Source organism: Macaca fascicularis, chromosome 19 (genome assembly GCF_037993035.2).
Source record: "Macaca fascicularis isolate 582-1 chromosome 19, T2T-MFA8v1.1".
Classification (NCBI taxonomy): Eukaryota; Metazoa; Chordata; class Mammalia; order Primates; family Cercopithecidae; genus Macaca; species Macaca fascicularis.
Window position 1 is genome coordinate 5701101 of NC_088393.1, and position 17443 is coordinate 5718543.

Here is a 17443-nt window from a genome sequence, read left to right on the forward strand (position 1 = left end):
CGGGATTCCAAGCATGAGCCATGATGCCCTGCCTGGATTTCCAGCTTCTCTTGACAAATGGGCAGCTCTGGTCTCTCAGAGCCTTCTAGCAGCTGTGGCTGAAGCAGAACTGCAGGGGCCTTTGTGAAGACAGTCCATGGCCCCTGGCCCCGCATCCCCATCACCCCTGCTGGGGCTGGTTTCTCACGGGCCTGGGTTCCCAGCCGGGGAGAAGAAACCTCGCTGTGGGCATTTGAGTTTGTGCCCTGGTTCCAGAGCATCCCAGCGTCCGAGAACCAAGGTGGTCTCCCGTCAGTTTTCCTTACCCCGTTGGGATACCAGAGTTCCCTCATTCCTCACAGGTCAACGAGTACGTCGATGCCCGGGACACGAACATGGGAGCGTGGTTTGAGGCGCAGGTGGTCAGGGTGACGCGGAAGGCCCCCTCCCGGGACGAACCCTGCAGCTCCACGTCCAGCCCCGCACTGGAGGAGGACGCGGACGTCATTTACCACGTGAAATACGACGAGTGAGTCATGGCAGGTGGGCGGGCCTGGGTCCTCAGGCTCTGAGACGTGCGTCCTTGGCTGCGGGTGTTCAGGCCAGAGCTTGGCACTGTCTCGAGATGGTAATCAGGATCTGGGGCCCCACCCTCAAATTCCTAACAGCATACAAGGCTCACTTCCCCCTCTACCTCCCGGTTTCATACGATTCTGCTGCCTCAGCCTCCCAATTAGCTGGGACTACAGGCGTGCACCACCAAGCCCGGCTAATTTTTGTTTTTGTTTATGTTTTGCTTTTTTTTTTTTTGAGACATAGTTTTACTCTTGTTGCCCAGGCTGGAGTCAATGGCACGATCTTGACTCGCTGCAACCTCCGACTCCCGGGTTCAAGCGATTCTCCTGTCTCAGCCTCCCGAGTAGCTGGGATTACAGGCACCCGCCACCACGCCTGGCTAATTTTGTATTTTTAGTAGAGATGGGGTTTCTCCATGTTGGCTGGTCTCGAACTCCCGACCTCAGTTGATCTGCCCGCCTCAGCCTCCCAAAGTGCTGGGATTACAGGCGTGAGCCACTGCGCCTGGCCACGCCCGGCTAATTTTTGTATTTTTAGTAGAGACAGGGTTTCACCGTGTTGGTCAAGCTGGTCTTGAACTCCTGACCTCGGGTGATCCGCCTGCCTTGGCCTCCCAAAGTGCTGGGATTACAGGCTTGAGCCATCGCTCCCGGCCTCTCCTCTTGTTCTAAAGACACCAGTCCTGTTGGATTGGGGCCCACCCTACTGCGGTGTGATCTCATCTTAATAAGATTTCATCTGCAAAGGTTCTACCTACAAAGACCCTATTTCCAAAAACAGAACTATTTGTGGGTACTGGGGATCCGCGTTTGAACACCTCTTTTTGCAGGGGACACGGGCAACCCATAATAATTCTGTACCTGGAATGTACCTTAATATACCTGCGTGTTCTCAACACCAGCAAATAAGCCTGTCGGGAGGGGCCTCTGCACACTGTCGGGGGGGGTCTCTGCACACTGTCGGGAGGGGCCGGCCCCACTTTGGCTTGTTTCCCATGGAGGGAACGAGGTTTGGTCTTACCACGGGATCTAAGGCCGGGGCTTTCCTCCCAGCTACCCGGAGAACGGCGTGGTCCAGATGAACTCCAGGGACGTCCGAGCGCGCGCCCGCACCATCATCAAGTGGCAGGACCTGGAGGTGGGCCAGGTGGTCATGCTCAACTACAACCCCGACAACCCCAAGGAGCGGGGCTTCTGGTACGACGCGGAGATCTCCAGGAAGCGTGAGACCAGGACGGCGCGGGAACTCTACGCCAACGTGGTGCTCGGGTGAGCCTCGCATCCTGGGGCGAGTCCTCCCTCTCTCCTTTCCTCCCTTTCCGGCCACCCAGCCCCTCCCGGGGCCCCCGGACTGGCTCTGAAGCCGTCCAGCCAGGCTGTGTGTACTCCGGCTTGGCCTTCCTGCTTCCCCTCTGGGGTCTGGTCTTGCTCCCTGCTAAGCATCTTTCTAAGACCGACCACCTCGGGCCCCTGAGTGCCTCTGCCCACGGAACCGTCTCTGACCGCCGGGCCCTGACAGGCAGAGTTGTCAAGCTTCCTTTTTCTCGTTTTTTTTGGTTGTTGTTGTTGTTGTTGTTTTTTGAGGCAGAGTCTCACTCTCTTGCCCAGGCTGGAGCACAGTGGCACAATCTCAGCTCACTGCAAGCTCCGCCTCCCGGGTTCACGCCATTCTCCTGCCTCAGCCTCCCGTGTAGCTGGGACTACAGGCGCCCGCCACCTCGCCCGGCTCATTTTTTTGTATTTTTAGTAGAGACGGGGTTTCACCGTGCTAGCCAGGATGGTCTTGATTTCTTGACTTTGTGATCCCCCCACCTCGTCCTCCCAAAGTGCTGGGATTACAGGCGTGAGCCACTACGCCCGGCCTCAAGCTTTTTCTCTTTTGTTTGTTTCAAATTTGGTGAATAGGTACCATTCACAGGGTCAAAATTCAGAAAGTACCCAAGACCACACATGAAGATTCCCCCTCCTCTGCCTGGTCACCCAGTTCCCCTTTTTGGCGACATCACTGTTACCAGCTTTCTGGGGGCATTCTGTTCATAACCATATTTACAAAACCACACTGCTTAGGAGTCAGCAAACTGCAGTCCACAGGCCCGCTGTGGTCCTCTGCCTGCTTTGACAAAATTTTATTGGGACACAGTCACGCCCATTTTTATCTTACTACCTGTGGTTGCTTTTGTGTTATAAGGTCAGAGTTGCATAGTTGTAACAGAGACTATGTGGCCTACAAAGCTGAAAATCCTTCCTGTCTGACCCTTTGCAGAAAAACTTTGCAGACCCTCTTCTTTCTCCCTTGCTTCTTTGTGTGTGTGTGTGTGTGATAAAATAGATGTAACAGAAAATTTACCTTTTTTTTTTTTTTTTCTTTGAGACGGAGTCTTGCTCTGTTGCCCAGGCTGAGTGCAGTGACCGGATCTCAGCTCACTGCAAGCTCCACCTCCCGGGTTTACGCCATTCTCCTGCCTCAGCCTCCCGAGTAGCTGGGACTACAGGCGCATACCACCTTGCCTGGCTAGTTTTTTGTATTTTTTAGTAGAGACGGGGTTTCACTGTGTTAGCCAGGATGGTCTCGATCTCCTGACCTCGTGATCCGCCCATCTCGGCCTCTGAAAGTGCTGGGATTACAGGCTTGAGCCACCGCGCCCGGCCTTTTTTTTTTTTTTTTTTTAAGACTGAGTCTCCCTCTGTCGCCCAGGCTGGGGTATAGTGGCATGATCTTGGCTCACTGCAGCCTCTGCCTCCCAGATTCAGGTGATTCTCCTGCCTCAGCCTCCCAAGTATGTGGGATTATAGGTGCCTGCTACCACGCCTGGCTAATTTTTATATATATATATTTTTTTAGTAGAGTCTGGGTTTCACCATATTGGCCAGGCTGGTCTTGAACTCCTGACCTCAAGTGATTTGCCCGCCTCTGCCTCCCACAGTGCTGGGATTATAGGCATGAGCCACTGTGCCTGGTCGAAAATTTACCATTTGAACCATGTTTAAGTGCACAGTTCAGTGGCATTAAACGCATTTATGTTGTTATTCTGCCGTCTCCACTACTTTGTCCTTTTCCCAAACTGAAACTCTGACCCCATGAAACGCTCACTCCCCAGCCCCTGACATCCCTGCATCCTACTTTCCATCTCTGTGAATCTGACGACTCGGGGGACCTCCTAGGAATGGGATCACATAGGATTTGTCCTTTTGCATCTGTTCACTGATGTCACTGAGCATGATGTCCTTGAGGTGCATCAGGCTGTAGCCTGGTTGGAGTTTCCTTCCTTTTTGTGGCCAAGTGATAGCCCATGACATGTTGTCTATAAACATGAGCATCTTGGCAATGGCGTTCCAAGTACGGTCCTGGGACATTTATGGTGCATCTGTGGCCCGGCAGGGAGGTCAGTGAGCTGCAGTGGAGGGAGGAGAGTGGCTGGGGCTGTGGAAGCTGTGGAAGACTTCACAGTGGAAGGCTGTGGAAGACTGAGTCTGGGCCATCACGGCATTACTCGGGTGTGGTGTGGAATTGGTATTTATTCTCTGCCAGGGGCGATTCTGAGCCTGAGATTTTCTGAGAAACAAATTATCTGGATTATTATATGGAATCTGATTTTTAAATGCTGGTGATTAACGTTTTTTTCTTTTTTTTTTTTTTGAGACGGAGTCTCGTTCTTGTTGCCTAGGCTGGAATGCAGTGGCACGATCTCTGCTCACTGTAACCTCCACCTCCTGGGTTCAAGGGATCCTCCTGCCTCAGCCCCCCAAGTAGCTGGGATTACTGGTGCCCACCACCACGTGCAGCTAATTGTTGTATTTTTAGTGGAGACAGAATTTCACCATGTTGGCCAGGCTGGTCTTGAACTCCTGACCTCAGGTGATCCACCCACCTCAGCCCCCAAAAGTGCTGGATTACAGTCGTGAGCCACTGCGCCCAGCCAATCTGGTTTTACAAAGGGCAGTTCCCCTACACATACTCTCTTGCCTACTGCCATGTAAGATGTGCCTGTGCTCCTCATTCACCTTCCACCATGATTGTGAGGCCTCCCCAGCTATGCGGAACTGTGAGTCCATTAAACCTTTTTCCTTTCTAAATTACTCAGTCTTTATTATTTAGTATGTCTTTATTAACAACACGAGAACAGAGTCATACAACCCCTTCCAAGCTCTCGTGGTGGCTGATATAATCCAAGTCTTTGCGGTTGAAGGATGGGGGCTTCATTTATTTTTAACTTGGCTCCTGGAGGCTGCCTGCAGTTCCCAGGACCCGCCTGCAGTTCCGTGCCCCGTGGGCCCCTCTGATGTGGCTACTGACATCAAGCCAGCAAGGGAGCTCTTCAGCTAGTCGGCTAGTGAGATATAGAGCATTGAGCGACAGTCCGTCAGCTCTGCTGTGTTCTTATGGGTTAGGTTTAAGTCACAGTCCTGCCCATACTTTTATGGGGAGAAATGCCCACAAATGCATGGTTACCAGGAGGTGGGGGCTGTGGGGCCACCTTAGGCTCCATCCGCACCAGTTATACACCAGCTGCTGTCCGTTTACCCAGAGACGGATAACCTGCCCGGATAACCTGCACAGCCAGCACCCACGAGCTTCCTCCACCTCAGTCCCTTCCCCAGCAGAAGAAAACCACTTTTTTTTTTTTTTTTTTTTTTGAGATGGAGTCTCGCTCTGCCACCCAGGCTGGAGTGCAGTGGTGCGATCTCAGCTCACTGCAAGCTCCGCCTCCCGGGTTCATGCCATTCTCCTGCCTTAGCCTCCCGAGTAGCTGGGACTACAGGTGCCCACCACCGCGCCTGGCTAATTTTTTGTATTTTTAGTAGAGACGGGGTTTCACTGTGGTCTCCATCTCCTGACCTTGTGATCCGCCCGCCTCGGCCTCCCAAAGTGCTGGGATTACAGGCGTGAGCCACCGCGCCCGGCCGAAAACCGCTTTTCTGCACACTGACTGTCACGAGGAAGGGGTTTCACCAGGCAGGGAAACGAAGATACCCGGCCGACCACACGTTGGGGCATTCGGGGTTCTTTGATTCATTCACGCTGGTGTCCCGAGCCCTCTGGGGATGCAGGAGGCACAGCGGGAAAGGGAGGGGGTGCTCGGTCCAGGCAGCTCTGGGGCAGACATTGTCCCTTGCCAGCCCCACAGGAGCTTCCAGGGACGCAGTGAGGTCATGTGGAGCCGAGGTGTGCCTCGCAGTGAGTTTGTGATATGTGCCCGTCGTTAGCCGCTTCGACTTTCATCAACTGCTGAGTCAGGCATCATACAAGATGAGACAGAGAAACGCACCAGCAGTCGCTGTCTTAGGAGGCACCCAGTCTGGTGCGGGAGACAGATCTGCAGATGACAGACTAGGGAGATGGGTTCCCTGAGACAACACGCAAGGAACGGCGGCAGAGACGGCTGAGCGGCCTCTGAGATTGGCAGGCTCAGATAGGTGGCTGGGCCCCATCCCGCTCTGGGCAGTGCTAGGAGCTACCAGCTTTTGCCAGGGCTGACTTCTAAATGCAAACCCTCTGCACTGGTGTCTCCGCAGTGTCAGGGTCAATTCAATCATCGTTCATTTTCATTAAATTTTACCTTGCAGTGTAGATTCACAGGCAGTTATAATGTAGAGATGGCTAGGCGCAGTGGCTCACGCCTGTCTTCCCAGCACTTTGGGAGACTGAGGTGGGAGGATCGCTTGAGCCTGGGAGGTCGAGGCGCAGCGAGCTATGATCACACCCCTGCCCTCCAGCCTGGGCAACAGCAAGAGAGTCAGAAAAAAAAAAAAAAAAAAAAAGCCGCGTACCCTTTATTCAATTTCCCCCAATGGTAACATCTTATATTAATAAACTATACTGTGTTACTGCAACGGGGATATTGACATTGATAGTGAAGAGTGAGTTTCCTCCCCATAAAATCCTTCTCATTGCCCCTTTTATAGCCACCTCCCCATCCCCAGCTGGTCCCTGACCCCTGGCAAGCACTAATTTTTTCTTTTTGTTTGAGACGGAGTCTCGCTCTCTTTTGTTCTCTGTTGATACAATTTTGTAATTTCAAGGATTTTATAATTTCAACTTTGTAATAAGGACTCCTGTTACATAAATGGAATCACACAGTATGTAACCTTTTGGGATTGATTCTTTTTTTCCCCACTCTCCATAATTACGGATTAACTAAAGTTATCGCGTATCAGTAGCTCATTCCTTTTCACCCCTGAATAGTATTCTGTGGTATAGATGGGCCACTGTTTTTTTTTTTTTTTTCAACGACCCATTGGATATCTGAGCTGTTTCCAGGATTTTTTGCGGTTTAAGATTTATTTGTTTGTTTTTTGAGACAGAGTCTTGCTCTGTTGCCCAGGCTCTGGAGTGCAGTGATGTGATCTCAGCTCACTGCAACCTCCGCCTCCCGGATTCAAACGATTCTCCTGCCTCAGCCTGCGCACGGAGTAGCTGGGATTACAGGTGCGTGCCAGCACACCCAGTTTATTTTTGTAATTTTAGTAGAGGTGGGGTTTCTCCATGTTGGCCAGGCTGATCTCGAATTCCTGACCTCAGATGGTCCGCCCGCCTTGGCCTCTCAAAGTTTTAGGATTACAGGCGTTAGCCACTTCTCCCGGCCAGTTTCGGATTTATTTGACTAAGTTAATAAGAAACAGTGGTCTGCAGTTTTCTTGTTTTGCATGGTCTTTGTTGGTTTGGTCAATACCGGCCTTATAACGTGAGCTGGGAAATGTTTACTCCTTTTTCTGTTTTCTGGAAACGACTGTGTAAAATTTACGTTAATTCGTCTTTAAAGGTTTGATAGAATCCTTTAATGAGACCATGGGTTGGGCACAGTGGCCAATGCTGTAATTCCAGCACTGTGAGAGGCTGAGGTGGGTGGATCACTTGAGGTCAGGAGTTCGAGAACAGCCTGGCCAACATGGTGTGAAACCCCCGTCTCTACTAAAAATACAGACATTATCTGGGCATGGTGCTGTGCACCTGCAGTCCCAGCTACTTGGGAGGCTGAGGCAGGAGAATTGTTTGAACCTGGGAGGTGAAGGTTGCAGTGAGCTATGATCGTGCCATTGCACTCCAGCCTGGATGACAGAGCAAAACTCCGTCTCGGGGGGCGGGTGTGGGGGGGAAGCTTTAATGAGGCCATGGAGATCTGGAGATGTCTTTCGGGGGAACTTTTATGAATTGAATTTCTTCCATGGTTATGTGACTATCTGGACTCTCTGTTTCAGCCTGTTTGAGCTTAAGTACTTTCTGGGTTTTGGGGAATTAGCACGTTTCCCTGAGCATAAAGTCATTTGTATTATTTCTTTATTCTCTGATGCCTGAAGGATCTGGTGAGATCCCTGTTTTATTCTTGGTTTTGCGAATTTGTGTTTTCTCTTTATTTTTGTCAGTCTTAGCCAATTTTATTATTTTTTAGGATCTTAGACCTTTCCCTCCCTGCTCATTTATTTGTACAGCAAGAATAAGACGGGTTTGCTTGTTTGTTTTGAGACAAGATCTCATTCTGTGAGGGCAGTGGCGAGATCTCAGCTAACTGCAACTTCTGGCTCCCTGGTTCAAGCGATCCTGATCTAAGGTGATCCACCTGCCTCGGCCTCTCAAAGTGCTGGGCCTATAGGCGTCAGCCACCGCACCTGGCATGAGACAGTTTTGTTTTGGTCAGTTTTTTTTTTTTTTTTTTTTTGAGATAAGGTCTTGCTGTGTTGCCCAGGCTGGAGTGCAGTGGCAAACTTTCAGTTCACTGTAGCCCCAACCTCCTGGGCTCAAGCAATCCTCCCACCTCAGCCTCCCAAGTAGCTGGGGGCCATAGGTGTGCACCACCATGCCTGGCTATTTTTTTTTTTTGGGTGAGACAAAGTCTCGCTGTATCACCCGTGGTGGAGTGCAGTGGTGCGATCTCGGCTCACTGTAACTTCCGCCTCCCAGGATCAAGCGATTCTCCTCTCTTAGCCTCCCGAGTAGCTGGGATTACAGACATGCACCACTGCACCTGGCTCATTTTTTTTTTTTTTTTTTTTTTTGTATTTTGAGTAGAGAAGGGGTTTCACCATGTTGGCCAGGCTGGTCTTGAACTCCTGACCTTAGGTCATCTACCTGCCTCGACCTCCCAAAGTGCTGCGATTGCAGGTGTGAGCCACTGCACGCGGTCATTTTTTTTTTTTTTCATTAGCAATGGGGGCAGTCTGGCTATGTTGCCCAGATTCGTCTCGAACTTTTGAGTTCAAGTGATATGCCTGTCTCAGCCTCCCAAAGTGTGCTGGGATCATAGGTATGAGCCACTAAACCCAGTCTTAGAATATGCTTTTTTTTTTTTTTTTTTTTTTTTTTGAGACGGAGTCTTGCTCTCTCACCCAGGCTAGAGTGCAGTGGTGCAATGATAGCTCACTGCAGCCTTGAATTCCTGGGTTGAAGCAATCCTCCTGCCTCAGCCTCCTTTTCCTTAACACTTTATTTGTTGAGGAATCCTGGTCATTTTTCCCAGGAGGTCCAAATGGCTCTATCCAGACTGTAGAGATGACCAGGAGATGTCGCTGGCTGCGTGCGTCTGTGCTCCCTGTGAGCTGGTGGGTCGATGTGTTCCCACACTGTCCCATAGCCAAGAACCACGTGTGCTGTGCTCGAAATGTGGCCAGGAGGAACTGGAATGTACATGAGTGTAAAATACACACAGGGTGCCGGGCGCGGTGGCTCACGCCTGCAATTCCAGCACTTTGGGAGGCCGAGGTGGGCGGATCACGAGGTCAGGAGATCGAGACCATCCTGGTTAACACGGTGAAACCCCGTCTCTACTAAAAATACAAAAAATTAGCCGGGCGTGGTGGTGGGCGACTGTAGTCCCAGCTACTCGGGAGGCTGAGGCGGGAGAATGGCATGAACCCGGGAGGTGGAGCTTGCAATGAGCTGAGATCGCGCCACTGCACTCCAGCCTGGGCGACAGAGCGAGACTCCTTCTCAAAAGAAAAAAAAAAAAAAATACACGTGGGCTTTCAGAGACCTGATACAAAAGAAGAATGTAAAGTAGCTCATTAATAACATTTTCATACTCATTCCATGTTGAAATAATCTTCTGTCTACGCTGGGTTCTATGGAACATACTTCAATTGCTTCCACCTGTGTCTACCTCTCAACCGTGCTTATTAGAAAGTTTAGAATTACACACGCAGCGTGTGTTCAGATGCTGTTTCCCTCGGTCGTTGCTGATGGAGATGTCGGATTATTGATCTTGGGGGATCAGTTTCACTCACAGAAGTTCTTGTATTTCGATGTAGGCCGTTGGATCAAACGTTGCCTTTGTGTTTTTCTTCTTTTTGAGACGGAGTCTCTGTCGCCCAGGCTGGAGTGCAGTGGCATGATCATCTCGGCTCACCACAACCTCCACCTCCTAGGTTCAAGCGATTCTCTTGCCTCAGCCTCCCGAGTAGCTGGGATTACAGGCACGCGCCACCATGCCCGGCTTTTTGTATTCTTAGTAGAGATGGGGTTTCACTATGTTGGCCATGCTAGTCTCGAACTCCTGACCTCGTGATCCACCCACCTCGGCCTCCCAAAGTGCTGGAATTACAGGTCTGAGCTACCATGCCCGGCCAACTGTTATGAGTCTTGCTTGTCCGTTCTTGTTGGTTTGGCGCTCCTTAGCCAAAGGTTCAAACTCATCCTCCCCAGGGCATCCTGCAACGAAACTCTGGTTTCTGTATTCTCATCTTCTGTGAGTGTGGCTTTGATTGGTAGGGGGCGTAGCTGAGCTCTTGCCCCAGGCACCCTGAGAACACGTGGTGTTCAAGTGCTCTGAGAGTAGATTTAGGGGCCTCGGCAGGGTCAGGCGGCCAGAATGTTCCAGCGTCCTCATTCCTTGCAGGGATGATTCTCTGAATGACTGTCGGATCATCTTCGTGGACGAAGTCTTCAAGATTGAGCGTCCGGGCGAAGGGAGCCCTATGGTTGACAACCCTATGAGACGTGAGTTCTGAGCCAGCCTTTCCCCATCTTCCGCGGTGGGCACGGGGCGGGGGCTCTTGTCCCGTCTCTGGCTTGGCCGGGCCCCGCCGGAGCTGACCCTGCTGCCCCGTGCCCAGGGAAGAGCGGGCCGTCCTGCAAGCACTGCAAGGACGACGTGAACAGACTGTGCCGGGTCTGCGCGTGCCACCTGTGCGGGGGCCGGCAGGACCCCGACAAGCAGCTCATGTGCGATGAGTGTGACATGGCCTTCCACATCTACTGCCTGAACCCGCCCCTCAGCAGTGTTCCCAGCGAGGATGAGTGGTGAGTGCAGCCCTGCCTGCCGCAGGGAGACCAGAGTGTGCCCTACAAATCCCCAGAGGGGCACTGAGGAGAGGCAGGAGGGGGCGGGCACGGCGGCTCACGCCTGCAATCCCAGTGCTTCAGGAGGCCAAGACGGGAGGATCACTTGAGCTCAGGAGTTCAAGACCAGCCTGGGCAACGTAAAGACCCCGTTTCTTTTTTTTTCTTTTTTTTCCAAGATGGAGTGTCGTTCTGTCGTCCAGGCTGGAGTGCAATGGCGCGATCTCGGCTCACTGCAAGCTCCGCCTCCTGGGTTTATGCCATTCTCCTCTCTCAGCCTCCCGAGTAGCTGGGACTACAAGCGCCCGCCACCATGCTGGGTTAATTTTTTTGTATTTTTTTTTTTTTAGTAGAGGCGAGGTTTCACCGTGTTAGCCAGGATGGTCTCGATCTCGTGACCTCGTGATCTCCCTACCTCGGCCTCCCAAAGTGCTGGGATTACAGACATGAGCCACTGCGCCCAGCCTTGAGACGGAGTCTTGCTCTGTCACCCAGACTGGAGTACAATGGCACTATCTAGGTTCACTGCAACCTCTGCCTCCCAGGTTCAAGCAATTCTCGTGCCTCAGCGTTCTGAGTAGCTGGGATTACAGGTGCCCGCCACCACACCCGGCTAATTTTTGTAGTTTTAGTAGAGACGGGGTTCCACCATCTTGTGCAGGCTGGTCTCGAACGCCTTCCCTCAAATGATCTGCCTGCCTCAGCCTCCCAAAGTGCTGGGATTACAGGTGTGAGCCATCATGCCCAGCCTGGAGACCTCATTTCTACAAAAAATTTAAGAAAACTAGCTGGGTATGGTGGTGCTTGTCTGTGGTCCCAGCCACTTGGGAGGCCGAGGTAGGAGGATCAGATCGCTGGAGCCCAAGAGGTCGAGGGTGCAGTGAACTGTGATCATGCCACTGTATTCCAGCCTGGGTGATGGTAGTGGGACTCTATTTCTTTAGAAAAATAAAAATGGGGTCAGGCGCAGTGGCTCACGCCTGTAATCCCAGCACTTTGGGAGGCTAAGGCGGGCGGATCATGAGGTCAGGAGATTGAGACCAGCCTGGCCAAGATGGTGAAACCCCGTCTCTATTAAAATACAAAAAATTAGCCAAGCGTGGTGCCACGCGCCTGTAATCCCAGCTACTCAGGAGGCTGAGGCAGGAGAATCGCTTGAACCCGGGAGGCGGAGGTTGCCATGAGCTGAGATCGTACCACTGTAGTCAAGCCTGGCGACAGAGACTCTGTCTCAAAAAAAAAAAAAAAAAAAAAAAAAAAGACCGGAGGAGTGGTGAGGAAATCTTCCCATTTTCCTTGAGTGGGCGAGACCTGTGGCAGCCAGAGAACAGAGCCCAGGGGACTTCACAGCTTCTGTGAGAGGAGGTTTCATAGCCACTGTGTTCCTGGTGCACATGATGACAACTGTGGATGTGGATGGGGAGGTTGTGACGCGCTGGGCTCGGGTCTGAGGACCTGTGTGTGTTCGTGGTCACTCCTCCAGAGCAGAAGTGGGTGCTGTTGTTGCCCTGCCCCCCATCGTGGAGATGGGGAAGCTGAGTCCACAGCAAGGAGAAGGCACCCATGGAATCTGCCCGTGTATTTCCCACATCCCACATTGCGTTCACTCTCACTGTTGGAAGATCCGTTGAATTCTCCCTGGAAGGCCAACAGAGAACCTGCTTGCTTGTTTCCTTTGCTCCCCTCCCTTCCTCCCCTCCCTTCCTCCCCTCCCTTCCTCCCCTCCCTTCCTCCCCTCCCTTCCTCCCCTCCCTTCCTCCCCTCCTTTCCTCCCCTGCCTTCCCTCCCTTCCCTCCCTCCCCTTCCTTCCCCTTCCCTCCCTCCCCTTCCTTCCCCTTCCCTCCCTCCCCTTCCTTCCCTCCCTTCCCTCCCTCCCCTTCCTTCCCTCCCTTCCCTCCCTCCCCTTCCTTCCCCTTCCCTCCCTCCCCTTCCTTCCCCTTCCCTCCCTCCCCTTCCTTCCCCTTCCCTCCCTCCCCTTCCTTCCCCTTCCCTCCCTCCCCTTCCTTCCCCTTCCCTCCCTCCCCTTCCTTCCCCTTCCCTCCCTCCCCTTCCTTCCCCTTCCCTCCCTCCCCTTCCTTCCCCTTCCCTCCCTCCCCTTCCTTCCCCTTCCCTCCCTCCCCTTCCTTCCCCTTCCCTCCCTCCCCTTCCTTCCCCTCCCCTCCCCTCCCCTCCTTTCCTTCCTTTCCTTCCTTTCCTTCCTTTCCTTCCTTTCCTTCCTTTCCTTCCTTCCCCTCCCCCTCCCCTCCCCTCCCCTCCCCTCCCCTCCCACTCCCCTCCCCTTCCCTCCCCTTTCCCTTCCCTTCCCCTCCCCTCCCCTTTCCCTTCCCTTCCCCTCCTCTTCCCTTCCCTCCCCTCCCTTCCTTTCCTCCCTTTCTTTTCTTTCTTTTCTTTCTTTCGATGGAATCTTACTCTGTCCTCCAGGCTGGAGCGCAGTGGTGCAACCTTGGCTCACTGCAACCCCTGCCTCCTGGTTTCAAGTGATTCTTCTGCCTCAGCCTCCCGAGTAGCTGGGATTACAGGTGCCCACCACCATACCCGGCTGATTTTTGTATTTTTAGTAGAGATGGGGTTTTACCGTGTTGGCCAGGCTGGTCTTGAACTCCTGACCTCGATGATCCGCCCACCTCGGCCTCCCAGAGTGCTGGGATTACAGGTGTGATCCACCGCACCTGGGTTAGTTTGAATGAATTTAAATGTAAACAGCCTCGTGCGTGTGCCAAGTGGCCCGCAGTGTGGACAGGGCAGGATGGAAGGGGTGGGGAGAGCTGTGTCCGTGGCACATGGGCAGAGGGCACGTGTTGGCTGAGACGTCTGCCAGGCTGGGCGTGGGCAGTGACAATCCCGACCCCACAGGTACTGTCCTGAGTGCCGGAATGATGCTAGCGAGGTGGTGCTGGCAGGAGAGCGGCTGAGAGAGAGCAAGAAGAAGGCGAAGATGGCCTCGGCCACATCGTCCTCGCAGCGGGACTGGGGCAAGGTGAGGCGGGTCCTCCCCACGCGCCTGCGGCTCTTCCCTGCCTGCCAGGGCTCACGCTGTTGTTCTTTGTGTCTGCGCCTGGGACAGGGCATGGCCTGTGTGGGCCGCACCAAGGAATGCACCATCGTCCCGTCCAACCACTACGGACCCATCCCGGGGATCCCCGTGGGCACCATGTGGCGATTCCGAGTCCAGGTACCTGCAGCGTCCCAGGGGTCCATGGGCCACGCAGGCTCGTCCTGCTTTTCTGGGGGCAGTTTTCTCCTGGCCTCGGCCAGCCAGGGGTCAAGGTGCTTACCAGGTCCCAGCGGTGCCTTGTCCGGCCGCAGAGGGGTATGGAACGTGTGCAGGTTTGGGTTCACTCCTTATTTTACCAGAGACCTGAAATCAATCCTTGGGGGCGGGGGCTGGTGCTCCTCTGCTCGGAGGCACGTACGGTTATTCCCAAAGCTCCTGTCCCAGAGAAGGGGTGGCAGCTGCTAAAAGGGACCTGTCTCAGCCCTGGTTGTGATCTGTCACTGGGGTAGCTCCCACCTGTGACTGGGCGTTGACAGTGCTGGGTGCTGTCAGCTGTGGGCTGTGTGTCACGGCAGACTAGACACTTTGGCACTAGTGACGTTGGAGCCAGGTGGTTCTCTGGGGCGGGGCCATCCTGGGCGCTGCAGGGTGCTGAGCAGCGTCCCTGGCCCCCACCCACTTCACGTCGCCCCAAGTCATGACTACCAGAAACGTCTCCAGACATCTGAGTGTCCCCTGGGAGGCAGAACTGCCCCTGGGTGAGATACACTGAGCTGGGTGGACAAGCTGGGCCTCCTCATGGAGTTCATGGGGCCAGGCGTGTAGCGGCTAGGAGCTCCTGGGGCAGCACTGTATCTCTAGGGCTCAGCAGCCAGCTGGGGCCCCACGCTCAGGCCAGGGCCTCTCAGGGCATTCTGTGGAGTGAGTGGCAGTCTGGACCTCAACCGGCCCAATGAGGGCCAGCTTTTTTTTTTTTTTTTTGAGACGGAGTCTTGCTCTGTTGCCCAGGCTGGAGTGCAGTGGCCAGATCTCAGCTCACTGCAAGCTCCGCCTCTCAGGTTCACGCCATTCTCCTGCCTCAGCCTCCCGAGTAGCTGGGACTACAGGCGCCCGCCACCTCGCTCAGCTAGTTTTTTGTATTTTTTAGTAGAGACGGGGTTTCACCGTGTTAGCCAGGATGGTCTCGATCTCCTGACCTCGTGATCCGCCCGTCTCGGCCTCCCAAAGTGCTGGGATTACAGGCTTGAGCCACTGCGCCCAGCCAGGCCAGCTTGTATATCATAACCTCATTTAGAACTCAGTCCCACCAGATACTTGTCACCCCCACTTTTCTTTTTTTTGAGATGGAGTCTTGCTCTGTTGCCCAGGCTACAGTGCAGTGGCGTGGTCTCAGCTCACTGCAACCTCCCTCCACTGGGTTCAAGCAATTCTCCTGTCTCAGCCTCCCCAGTAGCTGGGATCACAGAGACACGCCACCACGCCTGGCTAATTTTTGTCTTTTTAGTAGAGACAGGGTTTTACCTTGTGGCCAGGCTGGTCTTGAACTCCTGACCTCAAGTGATCACCCACCTCGGCCCCCGAAAGTGCTGGGATTACAGGTGTGAGCCACCATGCCCGGCCGTCACCCCCACTTTCTGGAAGCCGAAGCGGAGCATCGGGGATCAGCAGTGAGGCTGCCCCATGCACGCTTGATGGGACTGGCATTCATGCCAGCTGTTCTCATGGTGCAGCTCAAACTCTGGCCATCTCTGGCCGAGCAGCACACATAGTAGGCCACTCGCAGGCCTGACACGTTTGGCATAAAAGGCCACTGGCTCCGCGGGGTAGGGAGGAGGAGGGCGGTGGAGCTTCTCTGCTGCGGTCATTGCAGAGGACACCATGTATGTCTTGGTGGCATCCTCAGGTCAGCGAGTCGGGTGTCCATCGGCCCCACGTGGCCGGCATCCATGGCCGGAGCAACGACGGAGCATATTCCCTAGTCCTGGCGGGGGGCTACGAGGATGACGTGGTGAGTGTGTGCGTGGGAGGCGTGGGGGAGGGTTGCTGTAGTTTTTGGATGGTGGTAAAATACATACAACAAAATTTCCCATCCTAGCTTTTTGTTTTGTTTTGTTTTGTTTTGTTTTTGAGACAGAGTCTGGCTGTGTCGCCCAGGCTGGAGTGCAGTAGCGCGATCTCGGCTCACTGCAAGCTCCGCCTCCCGGGTTCACGCCATTCTCCTGCCTCAGCCTCCCGAGTAGCTGGGGCTATAGGTGCCCGCCACCACGCCCGGCTAATTTTTTTGTATTTTTAGTAGAGACGGGGTTTCACCATGTTCGCCAGGATGGTCTCGATCTCCTGACGTTGTGATCCGCCCGCCTCGGCCTCCCAAAGTGCTGGGATTACAGGCGTGAGCCACCGCGCCCGGCCCATCCTAGCGTTTTTTAAACGCTCAGTTCCCAGTGGCATGAAGTATATTCCCATTGCTATGCAACCATCACCACCGCCATCTCCAGAACTTTCTCATCTTCCCAACCTGAAACGTCATCTCCATGAAGCACTTGCTCCCCACCCCCTCCCAGTCCCTGGCACCCCCCAACCTGCTTCCTGCCTCTGTGACTCTGACGACTCTGGAGACCTCCTAGGAGTGGAATCACACAGCGCGTGTCCTTGCGTGCCTGGCTTCTCTCCTGAGCCCGACGTCCTTGCTTTGTCCATGTTGTCGCATGTGTCAGGGTTCCCCTTTCATTCATGGCCGAGTCCTATTCCGCTGTGTGGAGGGACCACGCTGTGTTGATCTGTCCATCCGTCCGTGGGCACTGGGGTTCCTTCCCCTTTCGACTGCTGTGACTAGATCTGCTATGAACATGGCTCTACGAGTATCTCCAGCCCCTGTTTTCCATTCTTTTGGGTGTATATCCAGAGGTGGAATTCAAGGGTCCTGTGATAATTCTATGTTGAGTATTTTTATTTTTTTCTTCTTTTTTTTGGAGACTGAGTCTCATTCTGGCTGAAGTACAGTGGTGTGATCACAACTCACTACAGCCACTGCCTCCTAGGCTCTAGTGATTCTCCCACATCAGCCTCCCAAGAAGCTGGGACTACAGGCATTATGCACTGCTATGCTAATTTTTTTTTTTTTTTTTGGAGACGGAGTCTCATTCTGTTGCCCAGGCTGGAGTGCAATGGTGCAATCTTGGTTCGCTGCAAGCTGCACCTCCTAGGTTCACACCATTCTCCTGCCTCAGCCTCCCAAGTAGCTGGGACCACAGGCGCCCGCCACAATGTCTGGCTAATTTTTTTTTTTTCTGTATTTTTTAGTAGAGATAAGGTTTCACTGTGTTAGCCAGGATGGTCTCGATCTCCTGGCCCTGTGATCTGCCCGCCTCGGCCTCCCAAAGTGTTGGGATTACAGGCGTGAGCCACCACGCCCGGCCACGCCAAGCTAATTTTTGTATTTTTTTTTTTGTGGTGATAGGGTTTCGCCATGTTGCCCAGGCTGATCTTCAACTCCTGGGCTTAAGCGATCCTCGCTCCCCAGCCTCCTAAAGTGCTGGGATTACAGGTGTGAGCCACTGTGCCCAGCCCTCTGTTTAGCTTCTTGAGGACGCACCACACTGTACATTCGCTTTGCCATTCTGCAGT

At 53.6% G+C, this 17443-nt stretch overlaps 1 protein-coding gene across 6 annotated transcripts in view; it reads left to right on the plus strand.

Moving 5' to 3' along the window:
* The window catches only part of UHRF1 (ubiquitin like with PHD and ring finger domains 1), a 56765-nt gene that overhangs the window by 22007 nt on the left and 17315 nt on the right, over positions 1 to 17443 (plus strand). For all 6 annotated transcript variants that reach the window (XR_012428265.1, XR_012428266.1, XM_005587592.4 and 3 more), the window contains exons 4-10: positions 342 to 508; positions 1608 to 1823; positions 10382 to 10482; positions 10599 to 10785; positions 13678 to 13801; positions 13889 to 13996; positions 15723 to 15827. Coding sequence is in view for 4 of the 6 variants with exons in the window: in XM_005587592.4 (XP_005587649.3) it covers positions 342 to 508; positions 1608 to 1823; positions 10382 to 10482; positions 10599 to 10785; positions 13678 to 13801; positions 13889 to 13996; positions 15723 to 15827 (1008 nt within the window). In the remaining 2 variants the exon portion in view is untranslated. The remainder of the gene's footprint in view (positions 1 to 341; positions 509 to 1607; positions 1824 to 10381; positions 10483 to 10598; positions 10786 to 13677; positions 13802 to 13888; positions 13997 to 15722; positions 15828 to 17443) is intronic.